Source organism: Cetorhinus maximus, chromosome 7 (assembly GCF_964194155.1).
Source record: "Cetorhinus maximus chromosome 7, sCetMax3.hap1.1, whole genome shotgun sequence".
Classification (NCBI taxonomy): Eukaryota; Metazoa; Chordata; class Chondrichthyes; order Lamniformes; family Cetorhinidae; genus Cetorhinus; species Cetorhinus maximus.
Genome location: NC_135885.1, coordinates 75053379 through 75079603, shown reverse-complemented (window position 1 = coordinate 75079603; position 26225 = coordinate 75053379). Strand labels below are relative to the sequence as shown.

Sequence of the window (26225 nt, the reverse complement as noted above, 5' to 3'; positions counted from 1 at the left end):
CGAAAATCCAGGATCTTTGACGTCACCCAAGATGCATGGTTGTTGTCCTCTTGATGTGCTGTTCACAACCTTGTGAATCCTCTTGGGATCTTCCATGCGTTTCAATGTTTTGGCTTTGCAGTTTCCCGAAGTGTCCTATTCGGTTACACTGAAAGCATGGGGCCGAAATTGCCAGACATTGATCACGCCTGTGGCCCGTTTTGCTCCACAGCATTGGCATGGTCGCTGTACCAGTCGGTTAAGGTATTGCTTCCCTTGGCCTGGAGCGCCCCTGCTTCTGTGCTGTTACACCAACTGGACAGTGGAATTTACTTTGTACTATGGTTTGCTTTCTCCCCTTCATATGGATCTGTGCTGCAAATGGATTTCAGATTATATGACAATCTGGATGGCCTCATCAAAGGTTAAATCTTCATTTGCTTGAAGCATGTATGAGAGTGCACTGTCCGCCACTCCCATGACTATTCTATCGCTGATTAGCTTAGGTTTCAGGTCACTGTAATCACAGCCTTCAACCATTCTATTCAGCTTATTAATGAAGGAGTCGACAGGTTCTCCTGGCTCCTGGACACGTTTATTAAATTTAGCCCTTTCAAGGATTTTGTTACTTCTGAGGTTAAAGTAAGCATCGAATGATTTTAAAACTTCATCAAATTTTGCAGATGATTTGTTGATTCCTTGTCTAGCTATTACATCATTGGCTATCAGGCCTACCAAATAAAGCAGTGTGTTAACTTGTTCAGCTTCTGTCTTTTTACCCAGACCTGAAGTAATCATGTATCCAAAGAATCTCTTTCTCCAGTTTCCAATTTTGTGATTGTTCTGAGCCTTGGGTAAGTCCTAATTGATCTGGAAGAGTGGATTTCTGATTCATGGTTAAAATTTTTAAATTGCAGGTTCAGCTTTAAGAGTTTTCCAAAAATCCAAGATAGCACCAACATACGCTTCTTCACAGAGTTTTCCCTTGCTTGCCAGTTTTGGAAGGCTCCTGCAGTAACGGCGTTCGTGATCTCAGCGTTTATTTTTTATCAACAATGGCTGCCTGGACACTTTAGCACAATGTTCTCAGGGCTTAGAAGCATCGAATCCTGTCTTTTGCCAATTTTTAAAGTTGCCTACTCAGTTATGATTGATTTTTAATTAATCTTCTTTTTCCCTTTTTTTGGAGCATGTTCGGTGTTCAGGCACCGACTCGGGAATCGGGTTTCTCAGGCTGTGATTTAAACGGCAATTTCTGACCACTGCAGTATTTAACTTTTTTCAGGACTTGTGTTGTCCAGGAATTTAAATTTTTAGCTCACTCTTGCTAGGTCTGCACACTCTGGGTATTGAAACTGGACTTCCACGAGATTCATTGGAGTCTTCTGCTGCAGTGAGGAATTTAATTTCTGCTGTCAGATTCCAATCCTTTTTTTGGAGCTTTTCTCTGGCAATTTCCTCCTGTGCCTTCTCTTCTTGAGCTTTGCTTCAGGTGAGAATGCTAGGTGCTGGTCATGTGTTCTCTTACATCACTGTGCAGGTGGTACTGTACTTAGTCCCTTTATGTGCCAGACCCTTATACTACATGAGGGACATCTGATAGAGGTGTATAAGATTATGTACTTTGTACCTTAGTAAGGTAAGCAAAGAAAAGCCATCCCCATTAGCTAAAGGTACAAGGATTAACCATCACAAATTTAAGGTTTGGAGCAAGTTCAGCCGCCACGTGTTCAGGCACGTGATAAAGGGTGAGGAAGAACATTTTTACGCAGCACATGGTAATGACCAGGAACTCATTGCATACAAGAGTGGTAAAAGTGGAGATGACTAATGATTTCAAAAGGAAATTGGATGGGCACTTGAGAGAAATAAACTTCCATGACTATGGGGATTTGGGACTGACTGGATTGCTCTACAGAGAGCTGACAAGGACTCAATGGACCAAATGGCTTCCTTCTGTGCCATAATTCCTCGATGACTCAATGGGCAGAATTTTTCTCTTGTTGGGCAGAGTAAAATAGTGTATGATAACATTGGGTAAGCGTCTTGACGTCATCGCGTACTCTTGTGATATTTCGCACGGCGGGCGCGCATGAGAGGCGGCAGCATGCCTGCTGACAATTAAGCGGCTTATTAAGGGCCTTAATAAATTAAATGATTTGAATTTTTCGCTGCCTGTCCAGCTATTCGGTTGGCGGGCGAGCGAAAAGGCCAAGCGGCCTTTGCATTTTTGGTGAAGCCTCATCCAAGAGCGGGATGAGGTGATTAAAAAAAACTTTTAAAGCTCATATTTAACATGTTCCTGCTCATGTGGCAGAGTCAAAAATAAATATATTAAAATAATGAAAACATGTCTCCTCGTGTGACAGAGTCACATGAGGGGACAGGTTTTCATAATTTTAATATTTTTATATTTACAGTTCAAAATCTTCAGCTCCCTGAGGCAGCTCTGTGCCTCAGAGAGCTTTCATTGCGCGCGCCCTCACATATGCGCAAACCTCAGCGCTCACGCTGTTCCCACCCCCACCCTGGCAGTGCTCAGCGCTGCAGTGCTTGTTTCATGCTGGCTGGCCATTAAGTGGCCAACCAACGTGAAATCGATGTCAGGGCCCGATCACGTGTAGTGGTCAGCTTCACAATTACTCCCGGGCCTGCCCGTCACGTCCGCCCAACAAGGGCAAAATTATGCCCTATGAAACAGAATCACAGATATGTAGAGAAAAGGAATTTTCAGGTTAGGGAAAAGAGAACCGCAAATACACATAGTAATATGGAAAAATTGGAGTCACACATAAGCATGGGGATTGGTTTCAGTTATTTCAAATGAAATTGTGGAGCTGGCAAAGGAGATGTGCTTATAAAAAAATTAAAATAAAATTAATTGGTTCCAGTGCTTTAAGATTTTACTCCAATAAAAGGTGTGCCCATCCCTGCACCTACTCTAATGTCTCTGCATTCTTATCCTTACTCAGTCTCACTCTTTCAGATATATGTCCCATCCACAACCTGAGACCACACATCAGTACTGTGAGAATTTATGTTGCCAACCCATTGCTTCCAGATCCCAGAGCTACTCTAATGCTGAATATAATAGTCCCTGATAATGCTACTTGTCATAATACCTTTATAAAATTGAGCAATAACATGAGATATCAGCTGTACATTAATTGTCCAGGGGTGAGTTAAGTGAATCAAAGTATTTTTAGCAAATTTTAAAACAGTACAAGGTAATCTCCAGCAGAACGAATAGCAGTTCTTTGGAGGCACTTGTCTTTGAATTTCTCTTCTCAATACATACACACAGACACACTAGCTAATATATGGCAAACAAAAACCTAACACAAAATTAATGTGAATCACACTGCCTTATATTTTCATATTACTCCAGTAACTAGAATAGTCAAAGGGAATTTCATTCATCATACCTGTTATTTCTCTACCTTTCTCTCTTTCCTTCATTTTCTCAGTTTGTTCACTTTCTCTACTGAACTCATTTTGTTGAGGTTTAAAGAGGCTCTCATCATTTTCTCTGAGATTTTCTTCTTTAATCGACTGCAGCGCTAATTTTCTTTCATTGATATCACTTGGCGAAATCCTATAGTAAGGTAACAGTTATGACCAGGGATAGATACACATACATGTCTGAGGACAACATACAACATCTAAGCTTGGCTAATTATATTTTGTTGTTAATATTCCAGTTTAACAAAATGAATACAATGATCTTGAATTTCCTCAGTGGTTCCATCAGATCCCACTGCAGCTCTGGTGGAGACCCAGTGGAATCAGAAAACGGAAGGGTCCTAATTGTATTGGGTCCCTACTAATTTCAGAATCTTTTAGTCAGTCTTATGAAGTAAGGATCCTCAGTCTGCCCCTCACAAGACACATGACTTTAAATACAGGACCAAGGGCAAGACTCCCAGACTTCCTATATTGTCAGTTTCCATTTTACCTGCTCAGCTGAACCTGCTATTGGATTGGAGGCAAGTATTGTGAAATGAGGGAAATGCCCTTGTTCTATTCCTACCTTTCTGAACACAGCCAGAGCATTTCCTTCCATCAATGCAATGGGGAGCAGTCTCAAAGGTTTAGAGCAAATGCATGACAGAGCAACAGAGAGAGATGCATGGTTGGGGAGAAAAAGAATTGCAAAGTGGCATCACGGTATATGGTGGGGGTACATTTACAGGTAAACATTTAATTTAAACTGCCTATTACTTAAACTAGATCAAGTAATTTGTTTAAAAAAGTAAATAAGCAACATTGATTAAATGCATAAACTTTAATTCACTGAATCACAAATCACGGAATTGTTACAGCACAGGAGGCCATTCAGCCCATCGTGTCTGCACCAGCTCTCCTTAGAAGCAATTTACCTGGTGCTATTCCCACGCCTTCTCCAAATATCCTTGCACATTCTTCCTTTTGAGATAGCAATCCAATTCCCTCTTGAATGCCTCCATTGAACCTGCCTCCACCACACTCTCAAGCAGTGCATTTCAGATCTGAACCACCCATTGCGTGAAAATGCTTTTCCTCATCATGCCATTGCTTCTTTTGCCTATTACCTTAAATCCATGCTCTCTTGTTCTTGTTTCACCAATGGGAAAACTTCTTCCCTATCTACTCTGTCCAGATCCCTCATGATTTTAAATATCTCTAACAAATCGCCTCTCAATCTTCTCTTCTCCAAGGAAAACAGTCCCAACTTCTCCAATCTATCTACATAACTGAAGTTCCTCATCCATGGGACCATTCTCGTGAGTCTTTTCTGCACTCTCTCAAATGCCTTCACATCTTTCCTAAAGTGTGGTTCCCAGAGCTGGACACAATACTCCAGTTGAGGTCAAACCAGTGCTTCATACAAGTTTAGCATAACTTCCTTGCTTTTATACACTATGCCACTATTAATAAAGCCTACGATGTTGTATGCTTTATTAACTGCATTCTCAATCTGTCCTGCCACCTTCCATGATTTAGGCTCTGCTCCGGCACCCCTTTAGAATTGTACCCTTTATTTTATATTGTCTCTCCATGTTCTTCCGACCAAAATGAATCACTTCACACTTCTGGGTTGATTTTTTTTTTTTGTCTCCAGATAAGGGACAAGTCTTAAGTTTATTTCTGATAATTTTACACAGTAGTCAAATAAATAAATGCATTGCAGGGCACTTCAGCCCCAATGAATGCACATCCTGCTCCATGTGGGAACTCCAGGACATTGCTCATGTCCTGGACAACCGCATAGGCTGGAAGTGTTATCAGCTGGAGGACTTCAACCTCCTGGTTTCAGAGCTTGAGAGGTAACTAGAGTCACTGCAGTGCATCTGCGAGGTTGAGAATAACATTAAAAGCATGTTTTAGGAGGTAGTCATCCCGCAGTTTAATAGTGTGCAGGCAGAGATGGAATGGTTGACCACCAAACAGACAAGAGGGACCAGCAGGTAGTGCAGAAGTCCCCTGAGCACATTTTCCCTCTGAATATTGATGAAGATAATGGTTCCTCTGGGGAATAAAGCCAGAGCCAAGTCCACAACATGTTGGTTGGCTTAGCTGGACGGTAGGATGACGGTCAGAAAAGGAATAGTGATAGGGGATTCAATAGCTATGGGAACAAGTAGGTACTTCTGTTGTAGCAGTTGTGACACCAGGATGATATGTTGCCTCCCAGGTGCTGCCATCAAGGGTATCATTTAACAGCTGCAGAGCATTCTGGGAGGGAAGATGAACAGCCAGGGGTTGTGGTCCATACTGGTACCAATCTTATGGGTAGAAAGAAGGATAAGGCTGTGCAGGCATATTTTAGGGGGCTAGGAAAGAAATTAAAAAGGTGGTAATCTGTGGATTACTCCAGGAGCCATATGCTAGCGAGTACAGAAACAGGGGGCTAATGCAGATGAATGTGTGGCTGGAGAGATGGTGCAGGATGGAGGATTTTAGATTTCTGTGACAATGGGACCAGCTGTGGGGGAGATCGAACCCGTAAAAGCCAGAATCGTTTCAGAAGGGAGAGGGGCAAAGCTAGAAATGAAAGGCGGAAAATTAGTGAGTAAGGAAGTCAGAGAAAACAAGGACTAGAAAATAGATACCAAATGAGTTGTTCAGTGATTAATGGTAGTGTTAAAAACTATATTTTCTTTTAAAATGTGGAAAGACATTGGATTATTCGGACACTTAGATTTTTTAAAAGAAGGTCATAAGTTCACCTTGGACTGTCAACAAGCATGCATTTTCTAGGAAGTCACATGATTTCAGCTACTGGGTCATCATGGCCTTGAAACTCTTTCGAGTTATTAACAGTCACAGATTGCAACTCTTTCGAGTACAATCACAGTTCTTGGTTTCCGGGAGTGGGACCTGAACCCACAACCCTCTGATTCAAAGGCGAGGGTGCTATGCACTGAGCCACAGCTGACACCTCTATCATGGCCTTGAAGGGGGACAGCTGTTTGTTCGAACTGCAATTATTTTAATTGCTGTGAAAAAAACTAGTTAAAGGCAAAGGCCTGGTGGTTTAGAGAAGGTTTAAGTTTTGAACCTGTTGTTTTTGAACTCAGTTTTGGGGAATAAGCCAAGAAAGAAGGCTGCCCTAACTTGCCCTTTCCCTGCCTTGCCTGAAGTCCATATGTGGTTACCAAATTGCAGCCAGAAATTCCTCATTTGAGTATAATTTGTCTGCATTTGGAAACTTGCAAAGCTGAGACAAGAAGAATTGATCCAGCTCTATATTCTCCTCCACGCTGAAACTCTTTTTTAAAATTTGTTTGTGGGATGTGGGGGGCGTCGCTGGCTAGTATTTATTGCCCATCCCTAATTGCCCTTGTTCAGAGGGCATTTTTAAGAGTCAACCACATTGCTGGTGGGTCTGGAGTCACATGTAGGCCAGACCAGGTGAGGATGGCAGATTCCCTTCCTTAAAGGACAGTAGTGAACCAGATGGGTTTTTACGACAATCGACAATGACTTCATGGTCATCATTAGACTTTTAATTCCAGGTATTTATTGAATTCAAATTCCACCATCTGACATGGTGAGATTAACCTGGGTCTCTGGAATACCAGTCCAGTGACAATACCACTATGCCACCACCTCCCCTGAGAATCTCTAGGCATCTACTGCAATCAGCAAGCTGTTGTCACCCGAGGGGGCTCTAGATCAACAGCGCCAAAACCCTGCGAACTTTATCCTTTCCTTTTGCTAAAGTCCATTCTCCAAGGGCCATCTCTGCAGAGACCCAATCTGTTGTCCTTTGCTTGCTTGTGTGTGTATGTGTGCATGCGTGTACACGTGTATGTGTGTGCTGGGGTGTTTTAAAAGGGTAGATAATTATATTTCCAGATTAAAATTGTGTGTTAACTTGTTCTTGCAACTTGATTTTTTGAAAAAGAAGTTTCTTAATAATAAATCAATCATTCTGAGTTTATTGACAGAAGCCTGGCAAATAATTGGCCATTTTATTGAGTGAATTAAACTTTTAAACAAATGGTGCAACCTGTGGAGTAGTGGGACTAGATAAACTGTGCCCTCCTCCCATCCCGCTCGTAACCTAGACTGGAGGCTCATGCACGATTTGAAATACAGACAACAAGTGATTGGACACGAAATAATAATAATTGGTAAAAAAGGATATAAGGACAGAGACCTGGTTTCTTATACATTAGTAAATCAAAATGGCTTTGGAAGTTGTAAAATTTTTCTAGAGATGGAATATTTAACCTTAACTGGTTTACAAAAGTAATCAAGACTAATCTAATGGGATTGGCGGATAAATTGGAGTTAGAATTAACCGTAGAGGTGAGGAAAGCGGACATAGTTAAGGTAATTGCACAGCACTTGAAATTGGAAGGGATACAAGAGAGACCATGTTCTCCAGGGGGTGAATCAATTGAGTTAGCTAGGCTTCGGTTGCAAATGAAGCAGCTTGAACAGGAAAGAGACTTGGAATTGAAAAGGCGTGAGAGAGAGGTAAAAGAAAAAGAAAGAAAAGAAAAAGAATGTTGAAGAAGCTGGAACTGGAATTTCAGGCAAGGGGGAAGGATAAAGAAAGAGAAGCAAAGGAGACAGAGCAGGAATGAGAAAGAGAAGACCAGCTTAAAAGGCTGGCATTGAATAAAGAGGCCTCAGGTGCTGGGGGAAGTTCTGGTGATGAAAAAACCACCCCCAACCCAAAGCCCAGTGGGGAGATGTTTAAATTTGTACAAGCCCTTCCAAAGTTTGAGGAAATGGATGTAGAGACATTATTTATTTTGTTTGAGAAGGTAGCTAAGCAAATGAAGTGCCCAAAAGAAAACTGAGTGTTGCTCCTACAGAGTAGGTTGGTGGGTAGAGCTCAAGAGGTTTATGCATCGCTTTCAGAATTATTTTCTGTGTATTATGATGCAGTAAAAAAGGCTATTCTTAGTGAGTGTGGATTGGTCCCTGAGGCATACAGGCAGAAATTTTGAAACATAAGAAAACTGCCTGGGTAGATCTATATTGAATTTGAGAAAGTAAAGCAAAGTAATTTTGACCATTGGATCCAGGCATTAAAGGTAGAGACAACGTATGAAGCTCTGAGGGAAATAATTCTCCTGGAAGAATTTAAAAATTCACTTCCTCCAATAGTTAGAACCCATGTTGAAGACCAGAGGGTTGCAACAGCTAGACAGGCAACAGAGATGGCTGATGATTATGAGCTGGTCCATAAATCCAAACCATTTTTCCGTCACCTCCACAAACCCCAGAAGGAAAGAAGGTGGGAAAGTGAAAGGGAGGCAAGTAACCAGGGAAGAGAAGGGACAGCTGGGGATTCCCCAGGAACTCCTCCTCAGACCAGAAAGGAAGTGCTGAAGATCGAAGTGATATTCAAAGAAGTAAGTGTTTCCATTGTTACAAGGTGGGACACCTTTGTGCCGGCTGCTGGAAGCTGCACGGGAAATCCATTGGACTTGTAGGGGTACATAAGGGCAATTCAGGAAAAGGAGCCCTGACTGAAAATGCAACAGATCAAGTTGTAGTGTTAACTACAGCTGTGAAACCGAGTGTGAACATTGCTGTGAGTTCAGGAGTGGTGAATAAGATACATGATAATTATAAAGAATTCTTATCGAGAGGAAAAGTAGCTCCTTATCCCTCATATGTGACAGCTAAACCTATATTATATTGAGAGATACGGGAGCCACTCAAACACTTTTGCTGGGGACAGGCATAACTTTTCCCTCAGAAAGCACATTAAAAGCCAAAGTTTTAATAAATGGTATTGGCGGGGAGCATATACCTGTACCTTTGTACCGGATGCACTTGGAGTGTGACCTAATGTCTGGGACAGTGATGTTAGGGGTTGTTCAGAAGTTACCCATAGATGGAGTTGACTTACTCCTGGGAAATGATTTAGTTGAAGTAAAGATAGTAGCTTCTCCCATAATTAAGAAAAGCCCAAGTGAGTTTAAAGAGATGGAGCAGTTGTAGGAAAAGGTTCCAGGGATTTTTCCTTCGTGTGTGATGACCCAAGCAATGGATAAGCAAAGTCCATCATCGGAAGTTAAAGTGATACCACAGACAGATATTTGGTGAGCTGAAACTTTCTTTAAAGACTTAGATAATCCAAAAGAGATGTTTAATAAAGCCTCTCTAGTTGAGGCACAACAAGCTGATCCAGAGTTAAGTAAGATAGCAGAAATAGCCCAAACTGAAGCTGAGGAAGTTCCAGAATGTTATTGTATTAAAATTGGGATACTAATGAGGAAGTGCAGACCTCCTCATAGACGTGCAGATGAAGAATGGATGACTGTTCATCAGGTAGTGGTACCACACAAATATTGTAAAGAGATATTACGGATAGCACATGAAACTCCTACGGCACGACATGTAGGGATACGGAAAACTCAAGCATGGAAAAACCAGCAGTTTTACTGGCCGGGTTTTCACAAGGATGTGGTGCAATTTTGTAAAACATGCCATACGTACCAAATGGTAGGAAAACCACAACATGCAATCAAACTGGCACCCTTAATTCCCATACCAGTTTTTGAGGAACCGTTTAGTAGGGTGTAGTTACACTGTATGGGACCGTTACCAAAAATGAAAGCAAGACACCAGTATAGCCTTATTATTATGGATATGACAACTCCATTTCCGGAGGCCAACCCTTTAAGAGCAATTACAGCTAAGGTAGTGGTAGAGAAGTTAACCCAATTTTTTACTCAATATGGATTATTGGTAGAGATCCAGTCGGATCAAAGTTCCAATTTTATGCCTAAAATTTTTCAAAACGTAATGCGTAGTTTGGGTATAAAACAGTTGAAGTCCACAAGCATATCATCCACAGACACAGGGGGCTTTAGAGAGGTACCATCAAACTCTCAAAACAACGATTAAAGCATATTGTCATGAATATCCCCATGATTGGAACAAAGAAGTGGATTTTCTTTTATTTGCTACTTGATATTCTCTAAATGAATCTATTGGTTTCAGTCCTTTTGAATTAATTTATGGGTGTGAGATAGAGGTCCTCTGAAAGTAATCGAAAAAAAGTTTTTAGGCTAGAAGGACGAATCTTCCGTGTTAGATTATGCATCCATGTTCCAGGAATGGCTCACAGGCACCTGCAAAGTGGCTCAAGAACATCTTAAAGTTTCACAAAGATAAAGAAATGGGCAGGTAAGCAAGCTGAGACCTAAACATTTCAACCAAGGGACGTAGTGTTAGTGTTATTGCCTTTACAGAGGGAACCTCTGAAAGCACAGTTCGGTGCTCCATACAAGGTAATTAACCTTGTAAAGTAAATTATTTGATAGACACGTCCCCCCAGATCACCAGAAAAAGAATCAGCTGTGTCATATCAATATGTTAAAACAATACTATCATGGGGAGGAGGATAAGAAGGAGAGGGTATGGTAGGTAGTAAGGACAGTGGAAGACGAAAGAGACAGTGAGAATGAGGCAGAAGGAGACTTAGAAAGTTCACAAAATGAACCTCCTATTATCCAGTTAGCTAACACTGAAATATTAGGACAGTTAGACATCATATTTTCATACTTTGAGGTAGGACAACGAGAAGATCTAGTGGGGTTACTTACAGAATTTAAAGGAATCTGTAGGGATAAACCAGGGTCTACAACTTTAGCCATGCATGATGTGGATGTAGGGAAATCTTCTCCTATAAAACAACATTCTTATCGTTTAAGTTTGAAGAAAACTGGCTCAAGTGAAAGCAGAAATTCAATATATGTTGGAAAACCACCTAATTGAACCTAGTCAAAGCAGTTGGAGTTCTCCAGTAGTGTTAGTGACTAAACCTGATGGATCAACCCAATTCTGCATAGATTATAGAATGGTTAATGCAGTAACAAAAACAGATTCCTACCCAGTCTCTTTTAGAAGATTGTATTGACAGGGTTGACAGTGCCACGTTCCTTACTAAGATAGATTTATTGAAAGGATACTGGCATGCATCTTTAACATAACAAGCTAAGGAGATATCGGCTTTTCTCACGCCAAATGGGCTATACCAATGTCGCATAATACTATTCAGGCTAAAAAATGCACCAGCCACTTCCCAAAGACTAATGAATCAAGTTGTAACCAGTGTTCCTAACTGTATGGTTTACTTGGATGATGTATTGATTTACAGCAACACTTGTAAAGATCATTTAAAACAATTGGAAGCCCTATTTTACCAATAGAGTCAGCAGATTTAGTAATAAACATTGCAAGAGTGAATTCACAAAAACTCGGGTAACTTATCCAGGGCATATTGTAGGGCAGGGGCAAGCGTTGCCAAGAACAGCGAAAGTACAGTCTTTGATGGAATTCCCTGTCCCTAAAACCAAATGGGAAATCATGAGATTTTTAGGGATATGTGGCTTCAATCATAAGTTTGGGCCAAATTTCAGCACAATAGCTGCTCCACTAACGGATTTATTCCAAAAGAAGGCAAAGGTGGTATGGTCAAGAGAATGCCAGACAGCTTTTGAGAAGCTGGAGGCTATTATTGAAACATACTTAAATAATAGTAGGAATGGCAGCTCAACATTCCTGGTTACAGGGTTTTCAGAAAAGATAGAGAATGGGATGAAAAAGGAGGAATTATTAAGGGGTGTAGTATCTTTGAAAGTGGATAAATTGCCAGGCCTGGGTGAAATGTATCCCAGGTTTCTAAGAAGAGCCAGGGAGGAAATAGCAAAGATAAAAACAGAAAATGCTGGAAAAACTCAGCAGGTCTGGCAACATCTGTGGATAGAGAAACAGAGTTAAAGTTTTGAGTCCAGATGAGTCTTCCTAAGAGCTGAAGAGAAGTAAGAATGTGATGGATTTTATACTGCCCAACACTAACTGGAGGAACAGAACCTCATCTTCCGATTCAGCACTTTACAGCCTTTCGGACTTAACATTGAGTTAACAACTTCAGAACTCTGTCCTCCATCTTGACCCCTTTTTCATCCAATTTTTTGCCAACTGCACCCCCACCCCCCACCACCAACCCCCACCCCCCTCACCCCACAAGGCCATCAGTCACTTGTTCTTATGCTTTGCTTTCACAAAGCGCTGACCCTTGTTTTGCTATTAACACATTTTGCTATGTTACCTTTATGCCACTATCAGCACTTCTTTAATCTTTAACCCTACCATTAACACTCCCTTTGTCCTGTGTCCATGACATTTTTGTCAAATTTCTCCTTAACTCCCACCTTTCCCTGATTCTATTTTGCTTGATCTGCTCCACCCCCTCTTAAACGGTATAAAATCCATCACATTTCTACCTCTCTTCATCTCTGAAGAAGACTCATCTGGACTTGAAACGTTAGCTCTGTTTCTCGCTCCACAGATGCTGTCAGACCTGCTGAGCTTTTCCAGCATTTTCTGTTTTTATATCAGATTTCCAGCATCCACAGTATTTTGCTTTTATTTTAGTATTTAATTCACTGCCACTTCTCTTCCAGGAATGCCCACCTTGAAGAGGTACTGCTCTTCTGCCCGACAGGGTTTCCGGAAGATTGTCTCTTTCACCATGTTCATCTTCATTGATTCCAGCTTCCCTACTGGTGTTTGATAAGGTGTTTGCCAAAACAGCCATATTTCCTTCCTCGGTGACTGTCTCCGTCTCTGACTTATCCCACGTGGATTCAAACTAAAGTTCCATCCCTCATGTTTCAAATCCACCCAGGATTACAGATATCTCCAGGACATACATTGTTCCTCGGACTGCTGTTCTCGCCGCATCCTGAGATCTACAATCAGTGCCGTGCGCCACCATATGTACACATTCGACCTCTCCAGCACCAACTCACCCTATCTCAAAGCTGTCCTTGTCCCAGTTCCACTTCATTCTTCATCTCATCTGACGCCTTAACAAGAAACGTTTTCTCTTCCTTTCAGCTCTTCAGGGACACAAGCTCCAACAACTTATTGATAGCAACTCTGACCCCATCCGTCCCTCTGACCCCATCCTTCTTCTAATCCCAGTGTTTACCGTGTATTCACCATACCCTCTGACCTTCCCCTCTCTGATGATGAACATTCTGTGCTCAGCAAAGGACTCAGTTTCCTGCCCTTACGCCCTCACTTGAATTAATTTCTAGCTCGGCGCATTGCTGAACTCTTCTTCCGTCGCCTTCGTCCCCGTGCTCACTTCTTTGGGCAGGAGTCCTCCCCACATTCAACCAATCCTTTTACCAGCCTCCAGTATTCTCCCTCTACCTGGACCCCTGCCTCCAACCTCTTACCTGCTCTTGATCTTTTCATTGAGAACTGTTAGCCTGACATCGGCTGTCTTAATTTTTCTGCTCCCCTCACCCACTCCAACCTGTCTCCTTCTGAACTTGCTGCATTCCATTCTCTCTGGTCTAACAATGACTTTGCTATCAAATCTGCCAACAATGGGGTGCTGTTATTGTCTGATATACTGACCTCTAACTTGCAGAGGCTGAGAGTCAATTCTCAGACACTTCTTCCTACCTCCCCCTGGACCATGACCCCACCATCGAACATCAAGCCATTGTTTCACCTCACTAACCTCCGCAGTCAAAGGATCATCCTCCACCATTTCCGCTAACTCCAGCATGATGCCACTACCAAACACTCCCTCGCCTCACCATCAGCATTCCATAGGGACTGTTTCCTCTGTGACACCCTGGTTCACTCCTCCATCAGCCTCAACTCCTCATCCCCTTCCCACGGCACGTTCCCATGCAATTGCAGAAGGTGCAACACATGCCCCTTAATCTCCTCCCTCCTTACCGCCCAAGGCCCCAAACAGGTCTCCTCTACATTGGGGAGACCAAATGCAGGCTGGGTGACTGCTTTGTGGAACACCTTCGCTCAGTTTGCAAGCATGACTCAGACCTTCCTGTCACTTGCCATTTCAACTCACCATCTCATGCCCACATGTCCATCTTGGCCTGCTGCAATGTTCCAGTGAAGCCCAACTCAAACTGGAGGAACAGTACCTCATCTTCCAATTAGGCACTTTACAGCTTTCTGGACTTAACATTGTGTTCAACAATTTCAGACCATGAACTCTCTCCTCCATCTTGACCCCTTTTTCATCCAATTTTTTTCCCTAACCTCGTCCCTGAAACCCCTCCCCCCCTCCACATAGGGTCATCAGTCACTTGTTCTTATGTTTTGCTTTCACAGAGCTCTATCACTTGCTCTGCTATTAACACATTCTGCTATCTTACCTTTATGCCACTATCAGCATCTTCTTTAGTCTTTGACACTACCATTAACACTCCCTTGGTCTTGTATCCATGGCATCTTTGTCAAATCTCTCCTGAGCTCCTAACTATCCCTGACCTTCTATTTTGCTCCACCTGCTCCATCCCCTCTTACACAGAATAAAATCCATCACATTTCTACCTCCCTTCAGCTCTGAAGAAGAGTCATCTGGACTTGAAACGTTAACTCTGTTTCTCTACCCACAGATGCTGCCAGACCTGCTGAGCTTTTCCAGCATTTCTGTTTTTATTTTAGATTACCAACATCCGCAGTATTTTGCTTTTATTTTAGGAACAAGCAAAGTTTCTGACCATAATTTTCCAATACTGTCTGGCTACTGGCATGGTGCCAGAGGACCAGAGGACTGCTAACATTATGCCATTGTTGAAAAAGGAGGAAAGGATAGACTGAGTAATTACCAGCCATTCAGACTAGCCTTGGTGGTGGGCAAATTAATGGAAAAAATTCTGAGGGACATTATAAATTGTTATTTAGAAAGGCACAAAGTAATCAATGACAGTCATCGTAGATATGGGAAGGGAAGGTCATGTCTGACTAACTAGACTGAATTTTTGAGGAGGTAACAAGGAAGGGCAAGGAGGTAGCATGGTTGATGTCGGTAGGCTACTTGGATTTTCGCAAGGCTTATGACAATGTCCCACATGACAGATTCAGTTGTCAGAAAAGAATGTGCCTATGGATTCAAAAACAGATGGCAAATTGGTGCCAAGATTCACACTACTTATCAAACTCACTTAGAAAGCCCCCCCCACCCCCACTACAGGGTTTGAGTACATATCTCAGAAGATAACTCACTGTTGTACTGAGGGAGTGCTTTGTTGTCCAAGATGACACCCTTTAGATAAGATTCTCAACTGCCTTCTTAGGACCTTAAATGAACCCTCAACATTATTTGAAGATCAGGCGGTTTCAGCTGGTAATCTTGGTCACCAAGATATCACAGAAAGATATTAAAATCAGGGTCAAAGGCTTAAGGGACTCTCTCAAATACGTGACTGTTGGGAGCTAACGGAGGCAATTGTGACTGGGTGATTGTGTTGTACCAGCAATGTTGTCAGCAGGAAAATTGGGAAAGATGGGTGGCTAAATCAATGTCACTAACTAACAACCAAAGCCAAAATTACCCTCTATCTGTTTAGAACTGCGCAGTTTTTCATTGTTTATCCAGCTCAGAACATCCTATAATGAGGGCACTGTCTTACAGGTTTGTCTGGAGCTAAGAGAAAACAATCTCAGCTGTCAGTGGTAAGAAACCTGTTGATAAACCAGACAGCGTGATAAGCCATCAATAGCACCCTAGAACATTACCAACCTGCATGACACAAGTGTCAGATTATCAAGACTTCCCAGCAAGATTTACTCAATTCTGATCTTTCATTGGTTGTATCAATTTGGAGTCAATTTGACCAAAAAGAGAATGTTTCCTTATCCACCACCCCCCAGAAGAAAGGTCAGCTAGTAAGCATGGATTTGAATCTTTGATAGGTGAACAGTCAGTTCCTGGAATCCCCTTTGATTGGCATGGTGGACAGAACAGCCCAAAATACAACAAACAAAGGAATCAATGATCGGATAATTACTTTTGGTGATATCAGTTGAAGAAGGAACAATGGTAATTTTCTTCTCTATCTTTTAAAGGAATACAGGGCCTCAGTTTATTATTTCATCTAAAATGCAGTAATCCTTCAGTTTTGCATGGAAACATCTGGCTAGAATATGTACTCGAGACTGTAATGAGGTATTAAACTAAATATAATTTGCTAAGCCATAATTCTAATATGACCTTTTTAATGTATTTACCTTAACATCAAATTCATGATGGCTTATTTTTAAATTATTTTAAATAAGACTATCATTACATTTTCTGCTTACATTGAGTCATCTGTTTTCTGGCCATTCTTTAGTAAAAATAATAAAGCACTCAAGTGGGAACATTAGCTTTATACTTGCTTTCTCTTCATCTCAGAAATCATTTTTGGATAGGTGCAAGGATTCTTACCTGGGAAACAGAACAGAGTTGGTTGTAGCAGGTCGAACAGCATACACATCTTTGACTGACTTTATTGAGTCTGCAGTTCCGGGTCTCTGTTAGGAGAGGAAAATGTGTATTAATTCTGGAACAAGTTATAGATATGAAATGAATCTACCCATTATCACAAATAATGACCAACAAATGTTCATTTGTCATTTCTTTCTGAGGAGGTTCCAAAGAATGTGATACTTTCATGTTTTTTCTATATATGTTTACTTATCTGTGGCAAGTGGGAAGTAATGCCTTTTCAGTATACTTCTGTTAATTAAAAGTCTTCTTTTTGTATTAGATTTTAAATTATCCAGCCCTTTAAATTAAGCAAATTCAATTAACAGGAGTAGACTCTATTTTCTTTTGTTTCTTTAGCTCATGAAAAAATGGCCAATAATAGGGCATATGGAATATGCTCCATTGTCCTGACTGACATGCTCTAAAATCCTCTGTTCCAATTAAGCTCATACATATGCAATGCATCAGACATATGAACATTTTTTCAGCATCAGCTTGAATGCATTTTGATCCCAATGAAAAAAAAGGATACAAAAGTAACCAAACCTCCAAACGAATCATTGCAAAGTTATACGCTGCTCCAAAACATTGTAAAGGTAATTTCATACTATACAAGGAGCCTTATTCACCAGTAACTCCTACTGGAAATTCATACACAAACTGTCCAGAATTTTGTCTCAGTGTGAGGTAAAAATTTGAGTGGGTCCATTTTGACAAGGGAATTAGTGCGGTGCTGGCAGCATAAACCCAATCACATGGGAAGACATGGCTGTGATATTGGTCGGTAGCTTTCACTGTAATGAAATAGTCACGCTGTTAGTTAGCAAATCATGTAATCTAAGCTTTGAATTTTCAACATTCCTATTTAAAGGCAACCTTCACTTCTTAAAGGAGAGCTGCACTTTGGCTGTGTGCAACCTGAAGGCAGTTAAAGACATGACAGGAGAAGTAGATATTGCAAGAATCCCTTGCTTTACCAATACTACAATGAAAGTCCAGGTGGAGGAGATTGGCCGGAGGAGAGACATCTTCTTTCCACCAACATCAACATCCCCCCACCCGCCAAACAGCTTAGCAGCAGTGAGCAAAAGTGATGAAGGGTGCCAATAGCAACAGCATTGTCCCACGGACTGGCTGCAATGTAGGAAGAAGTCTAATGATCCGATCAAGGTTGCTGAGATAAACCTCCCAGCTTTGATCCTGCACCATTTCCAGCATAGCCCTGCACTTCCTGAACTTCTAGCATTCACCATCCTTCTCTCCCGAGTACCAGCGTTCTCCTCCATTTAGTGTAGAATACTTTGCTTCGTCTCCTGCCACACTCTGCACCTCCTACACTCCTTGCTAGTGCAACCTTCTTCTCCTCACACTTCTGCCACTTTCAACACCTGCACCCCTATATTATCTTGATGCACACATCCTCAAATCAGCTCTGGGCTGTACTGCAGTACTACATCAGAGCAGTCCTGGAACTTATATCTGAGGACACCCATGGTTTGCTTAATGAGAGCTTTTGTTTTTGTGTGGCTGTCATTGTATACACATTCCATGTCTGTGGCTGGGTTTCTAACAGTTGTCTTCAAGAAGCTAGCAAGGAGTGGGGACTAACACAGCATGATGTCATTATAGGCATTGGCAGGATACCAGGCACAGATCTGCATTATTCATCACATAGAATTTTACACCTCAAGTCTAGATTCATCTTTATGCTCCAGATGAGCCACCTTCCATCTTACTTCATCTCTCCTTATCAACAATGCTTCTGGAAGCACTGTGGTGAGTTGCTGGTGCAATTTGGAGGTATTTGCTGACCACAGGAAGGCAGAAAATAAGATTGCCTTGCATAAGTATGGGGTCACTAGTTGCAGTGCCACTTACTCTGCAACAAGGAGCAATATCGCAAATGCAAGTGCTTCCACCCTCTCAACGTGCAATTGGTTTGTGACTACACCAAGAAGTTCATTTTGGTGATTGCCTGCTATCCTGGAAGCATCTGTATTGCTTTTGCCCTTTGTCATTCCACAATACTGACTGTCTTCAGGCCTCAAAGACACATTAAAGGATGGCTGCTCAGCTACAAGGGCTAGTCCTTCCATGTATGACTCATGGCCCCCATCCACCATAACACCACGCAAACTAAGAGGGCCTTAAAGGAAAACCACAAAGCCACCCATAACACTGTGGAGCAAGTCATCGGTCTTCTAAAAAACAGATTTCACTGTTTAGATAGCTTGAGGGTTTTCTACTGTATACGCCCAAATGGGGTCCATTTTTGCAGTGGTGTGCTGCATCCTCCACAAACCTGCAATTATGAGGGCCGAGTCTGGATCTGGATCTGGATCTGGAGGCCACTTCAGGAGGAGGAGAAGGAAGGGAGGAGACCATATTAATTGCATGCAACTGGACAGAATGAGAAAGACTGCATTGTGAGGCTTCGCTTCAGTTGAACTGAACTGCACAATCCCCAACTTGGGCCCACCATTCTCAAAGAGTACATCCATAGTAGAGTCCCGATTACAAAGTCCCTTTGGTCGACATCATTCATTAAGGCCAACAACAAAAACCTTCACTCAACAATTTCATTCAGCAGCAGATTAATGATGCAAAAAAAAGAACTAATCATCCTTGTGCATTTCCTTAGTGCCTATCTTGCAGATATCTTTGCCTGTCTATTTCTCCTATGCAGTGCTGCAGCATATGGAGAGATAGTGGTGTAGTGGTAATGTCATGGGACTAGTAATCCAGAGACCCAGGATAATGCTTTGGGGTCATGAGTTCCAATCCTACCACAACGGTGGTGGAGGTTAAAATCAATTAATAAATCTGGAATTATAAAACTAAACTCAGTAATGGTGACCTTGGCGATTATCATCAATTATCACAAAAACCCATCTGGTTCCCTTTAGGGAAAGAAATCTGGCCTAAATGTGACTCCAGACCCACAGCAATGTGGTTGACACCTAACTGGCCTCTGGAATGACCTAGCAAGCCACTCAGTTCAAGGGCAATTAAGGATGGGCAACAAATGCTGACCTTGCCAGTGACGCCCACATCCTATGAAAGAATAAAGAAAAAAATGTCTGGTTCAAGGCTGCTGAATTCAGTCAAGTAGACTGCATAAGACATTGAAGGACTGCCTCAAGCAGCTCTGAGCCTTGATGGGCCTGACTTTACCACCTTGGCATGGTTGGCAGCAGAATGAGCAACAGCAAGGGCACTGATGGGTGGCAGTGGTAGGGGCATGACTCCTGCTATTCTGAGAGAGGACTGCAGACTTGTGCTAAACAGTGTCACTGGCATTCCCCTATAGCATAGATTATTGAATGGCTGTGAGAACTTGCATTCTCGTTAAGCACTAAGTTCTGCATCCACAATGACAGCAGTCAGGGATCCCATGACCTTCACCTGAGCTTCTACTGCAGCACTGATACGTTGGGAAGCCTCCAACTGTGCTGCAATGAAAGATCAGACATCGGCTAGCATACATCTCATTATGGGTTATTCTGGAATTGCTGCCATAGAGGTGCCATGGTAGAAAGGTTCTGTCCCAAGCTGTGCATAATCCCCTTTGTCATAGTGGAGCCAGACTCCTCCATGCCCCTAGCCAGTGACCAGAAGCTATCTGATAGGCCTGCCAATGCACCAAGAGTCATGATGTGCATCTTCATCAGTGTTTTCCTGTAGTCCTCATTCAGGTCCCCTGCAGCAGCCTCGACTGCACGCTCGCCCTCCCGGAATTCGGACACGAGCTAGCCTATCCCTCTATCTTGGTTGTAGGCCACTCATGCCCACCACATGCAGATCCAGACTCTATACCAGCCTTTAAATAGATATACAATGTTTGATTCTGAAGTAGTGGCTGCAAGCATGTCAAGTACCTCCTTAGAGATCTGATGTAACTCTCGTCCTGTCACATGAGGCTGCAGCAGCTGATCAGGTGGCAATTCTTGACTAACTACAACAACTAAAGTATAAGGAGAGGGTAGAAGTGAAGGAAAGGCAGGTTGGGAAGAAAGCAGTAGGTCTGCGATCACAAGATTTGCATTTTGCATTTCATAACACCTCTCAGGGTGAAGGTGAGAAGTGTGTAGAAAGTGCATAAGGCAGCAACTTAACATCATTCTGTATGGCCTTGGCAGTGACTGGTGCCACTAGTTCTGTGGCATTGGTGCCATTAATTCCATGCACCACCTCTTCCTGGGTACTAAGGGGAAGCATGCCCACTGGTCCCCCACCAGTCCGGTGGATCCCCCTCTTGTTGAGTGCCAGATTCTCCTACAAGAGAGAGGGCAGAATGTTTGTGTGCGTCAATATGATTGGGTGGTGCACATGCCATAGCTGAATAGCTGTAGGTTTGTGGAGGCACGTAGAGGTGTGCGCACGGTTGGCATAATTGGAAGGTACGTGTAAAGGAGATGTAGTATAATGATGTTACGTTGAGCACTGTGTGTCAGGGAGTGCTGCTTGATGAGTGATGAGGGGTGTGGTGCATTGATCAGTGTGAGAAGTGGGTGGGAAATGGGATGTGCAGATGCATTCACACACCTTGACCACTTGAATTAGATCATTAAACTTTTTTAGCACTGCTGCCATGTCCTGGGTACCACAATCTGGACATCAGCCACCTTTACCATGTGCACCCATCCATTGCGGTAGCTCATTCTTGATGGCTTCTTGCCTCCTGGTGGAAACATGGCTTCTTTCCTGACCTCCATCTCTCTGATCGGTGTGTTCACTAAAACAGGGAGTATTTTCCTTTGTGTGGTATACCATTCTCCTTGTTCCACAATGCTCAATGTGAATATTCAGCAGTCTGCCTTTTATAGGAATGGTGATTTAAAAGAAGAAGGCTGCATGGAGCACATAGCTGTTTCACAACACTCCTCTGCCCCTCACAGGGTTTAGAGAATACCAGCAATGCATTAGAGACTAGTTCAGTGCAGAGCCACTCGTAGTCATGCTAAATCAGGGAAATGGGGTGGGTACACAAATTTTATGTGCAGCGTGCCTCACTTGCAACCTGTGCTGGCATGCTATGAATTGCAGTACCCCACTCCCAAAAATTGGGGCAAATGAAATTCTAACCCTATATATTTCAATCTAGTTTTCTACACATCCCACCCAAATTACATTATATTGGTATCAATGGAATGGAAATCAAGCAGGTTCTGTAAAACATGTACGATATGCCCAGTTGATACCCAGTTGGTGAGGATGACAATCTTCCTGATAAGGCTCTGATTCCCTAAATACTGAAAAGCCACCCTAATCACATCCAAGGTCCAAAAGGTTGACATGACGCATCTAGTGTGTGGATGAAGTGAATTAGCATTTTTTCCGTTTTTATGTACTAGTTTGCTTCTCATTTTCAGCCTACACCACTAGCTAACAACAATGGAAAAAAGAGAGTCAAATGTGTAAGTCTCTCCCTGTCAGTACACAGCCTCTCCATCAGCATGTCCTCAGCAGTGCTTCCTCATGGCGACACACAGAGACTGGATCCCTAGCAGCTCCACGCTAAGCTTCAGAAGAACACAGAGGGGGTTTGGCCCCAGACATGCAGTGTGCAGGCCCACTGGCATGTGGACACACCCGGCATTTATGAACCAAACTTCCAACTCCCTAGCTCCACTGCCTCTGACTGATGTCTAAATACGTCATCTTTCCGGCAACTCCTGCAACCAAACCGGTGCTAAACGTAGTGTTTTGCATTCCTTTGGACTCAACCAGGGAGGTCAAGAGGGAAAGCCTGAAGTTTGGGCAGTCCAGGGTCTCCATAAATTTTGCCCAGGCTTATGCCCCAGAGAGAATGTCCTACTTTCACTGCAGAGTGTTAACACAACATGGAGTGAGCAGTTATGAGTGATACGTGCAACTCAATTGCCTTGGAGAATGGATGCTGTAGGCTTCTCCGACAGTGGGGAGGGCCATGGTGTCCCACTGTTCAGCCTGCACCCACCTTAAATCAGGTAGTCCTCAACATGCTGACCCACCATGTCTATCTGTTTCAGTGGGTGCTTGGAGCTTAGAGTCTCTGCTCATCAAGTGGACAGAATCCATCACACCAAGCAAAGAAACGAAGCAAAAAGAAAGAAGATGCCAACTCTTTGATTGACAAGCTGGAATGCCTGGACCATGTGCATGGGATTAGCAGCTGGTCGATAACCTGCGCAAGACAGCTGGGATCAACTTGGGAACTTGGTAGGCTGAACATTGACATAATGTTCACAAGAGACCAGGCTCGCTGAGAGTGGATCACTGAAAGAAAAACATTACACGTTCATCTAGCAGGGGAAGAGGTCAGAGGAAACGCATGAATAAAGTGCAGGCTTCGCTATAAGGAACTTGCTACTCTCACTGATAGAATGCCCTGCCCTCCATCTCCACAAAATGGTTCAGAATGTGTTCTCTCCATCTGCCTCTCAAGTCAAACAGGGTCAGTTAAGCGCACGAGTATCAATGTTTCAGTGCTGTGCTCCACTACAGAGGTGAATGACCAGCTCTATGAGGAGCTTGACATGGCTATTAGCAGAATCCCTAAGTCAGAACATCTTTACCTACTGAGGGCTTTCATTGTAAGGGTCGGCACAGGCCATGAGGCATGGTTCTCTTGCCTTGGACATTATGGCTTGGGAAAGATAAATGAGAATGGACAGGGACTACTTGAGCTTTGCTGCTACCACCAGCTTTATGTAGCTAACACCTTCTTTCAGAACAAGCCATTTGACAGGGTGTCCTGAGATCATCCAAGATCAGGCCATTTTCACCAGCTGGATCTGATCATCACCAGATGTGGCTCTCTGAACAGCAGTCTCAACACTCACAGCTACCACAGTGCTGACTGTGATATAAGTCACTCCCTGGTGTTCACTAGGGTGAGGATGCAACCATTGAAGTTTTTTCATTCAATGCAAAAATATCATTCTTGTATCAATGTCAATCATCCTGCCTACCCATAAATAAACTAACAGTTCCTCGACTCGATTGAACAGGCGCTCTCCAGCATTCATATATAGAGTGTAGAATATACTTTGGGATACCATCCACAAGACCGCATTCTCAACATGGTGAGGTGGTCCTCACCAACTGCAATAAACATTTGGAGGGATGGGTGGAACACCACCTTGAGTTGTACTCTAGAGGAACGCAGCTGACAAGGAAACTCAAGACACCATAGAAAGCCTGCTTGTCATGACAGAACTGGTTTTTTTGAACACAGTGGAAGAGCTTAGCAACTGTTCAAGGCTAACCTCACTGTTATGAACCTGTCAGTGAAGGCAAGCAGTCCATTCTTATTAATTACAAGAGAGATCCGAGCGTGAAACCTCTGAATGCAGTAAGAGCTGCTTGAAGTAAAGTCCAACAGCAATGCACCAGTGACCACTATTTACAACTCTGCCAGAATACCTAGATGCCCTTCAACACAGGGAATGTCAAGGGCATGTGTGAAGGGATCAAAAAGACAACAAGTCCATCAACAAAGAAAACAGCTCCATGAAAACAAAGGTGAGGTGGTCTTCACCAACTGCAATAAACATTTGGAGGGATGGGTGGAACACCGCCTTGAGTTGTACTCTGGAGAGAACACAGTTGCCAAGGAAGAGCAAGATACCATAGAAAGCCTGCCTGTCACGGCAGAGCTGGTGATTGAACCCACAGTGGAAGAGCTTAGCAAAGCTATTGACTGACTTGCCATGGGCAAAGCTCCAAGCACTGATGCTATACCAGCTGAACCCATCAAGCACAGGGAAGTGAAACACCTGAAGCATCTGCACAAACTTTCCTGTCTCTGCTGGAGGGAGGGGGCAGTGTCCCAGGACATGTACGATACAAAGACTATAAGACTGTACAAGAACAAGGGCGACCACAGTGATTGCAAAAACTATCAATGGAGGCATCTCCCTGCTGAGCATCATGGGAAAAGTATTTGCTCATGTTGCACTTATCAGACTGCAAATCTTGGCTGAACGCATCTATCCTGAATCCCAGTGTGGTTTCAGATCTGTAAAATCTACAACTGACATAATCTTCTCAGTCCAGCAGCTGCAAGAGAAATGCCATGTTCAGAGGAGACCACTAAATATTGCCTTCATCAATCTCACCAAGGCATTCAACCATGTAAGCAGAGGCAGTCTATTTAAGCTGTTGGAGAAAATTGGCTGCCCGCCAAAGCAGCTCAATGTGATCTCTTTTCATGACAACACGATATGCAAGGTCAGCAATGCCAGGGCAACATTGGAACCCTTTGAGATCTGCAGTGGAGCCAAACAGGGTTTTGTTCTGGCACTGACATTCTTTGGCATATTCTTCTCTTTGCTGCTGTCATATGCCTTAAGGCCATCTACAGAGGGTATCTACTTACATACCAGAATTGACAGAAAGCTGTTTAGCCTTGCCCGCCTGAAATCAAAGACAAAGTTATGTCAAATCATCATCAGAGAGTTGAGCTACACTGACAATGCCGCATTAACATTCCATACAGAGGAATACCTGCAGCAGCAAATGGACAAACTCCCTCAAGTCTCTAAAGAATTTGGTTTGACCATTAGCATCAGGAAGACAAATGTCATGGTCCAGGGCCGTGATAGGTGACAGTAGGGCAATGTGACTCTGGAGGTTGATAGCTTCACATATCTAGGCTCCACAATCACCAGCAATCTTTCATTTGATGCTGAAATTAGCACACTCATTGCAAACTCTGTAGCTATTATTTCCAAGCTGAGTAGGAGAGTGTGGAACAACAGCAACCTGATTGAGAACACCAAACTTCGAGTCTACCAAGACTGTGTCCTCAGCACATGCCTCTACAGTGGTGATACATGAACAACATATGTTACGCAGAAGAAAATGCTGAACAGTTTCCACCTTCACTGTTTCAGACATGTGTTTGGCATCTGTTAGCATGAAAAGGTCATCAACTCAAAAATCTTGAAACGTGGTAACTCCATCAGCATTTACTCATTGCTAAGCCTACAATGTCTGCACTGCCTCGGCCACGTTCATCTGATGGATGATGGTTATATACCCAAAGACCTTCTGTACAGTGAATTGACAACTGAGTATGGGCATCCATACCTCTGTAACAAGGACAGCTGCAAGCGAGATATGAAGATGGTGGATATTGACAATAGCAGCTAGGAGACAGTCTCTGTCAGCCATGACCCCTAGAAGCTGATTCTTTGGAAGGGCAATGGAAGCAGAAATGAAAAGATCAGCTGGCTGAGAAGAGGGCCCAGAGAAAACAGAGGCTAGCAAATATGCACTTTCTCAGTCCATTGTCTTCCTCTGCAGCAAATGTGCAGAGACTGTCATGCCAGGGTGGGGCTCCTGAGCCACACCAGATGATGCTTAGCACAGAGTTGACCACCATGGTGCAAACCATAATCTTACAAGACAGAAGGCTGCCACCACAATCACATCCCCTTCAAATTCCCCTCTCAACCATTCTGCTCCCTGAAGCCTCTTCGTAAAAGCGCCTTCTAGT

At 43.0% G+C, this 26225-nt stretch overlaps 1 protein-coding gene across 1 annotated transcript in view; it reads right to left on the bottom strand.

The window, feature by feature from the left end:
- Positions 1-26225, bottom strand: part of LOC144682416 (coiled-coil domain-containing protein 81-like) — a 158771-nt gene that overhangs the window by 94311 nt on the left and 38235 nt on the right. Inside the window, exons 5-6 of the mRNA XM_078544825.1 lie at positions 16700-16785; positions 3405-3574 (exon numbers count right to left, since the gene is read on the bottom strand). Coding sequence (XP_078400951.1) covers positions 3405-3574; positions 16700-16785 — 256 coding nt within the window. The remainder of the gene's footprint in view (positions 1-3404; positions 3575-16699; positions 16786-26225) is intronic.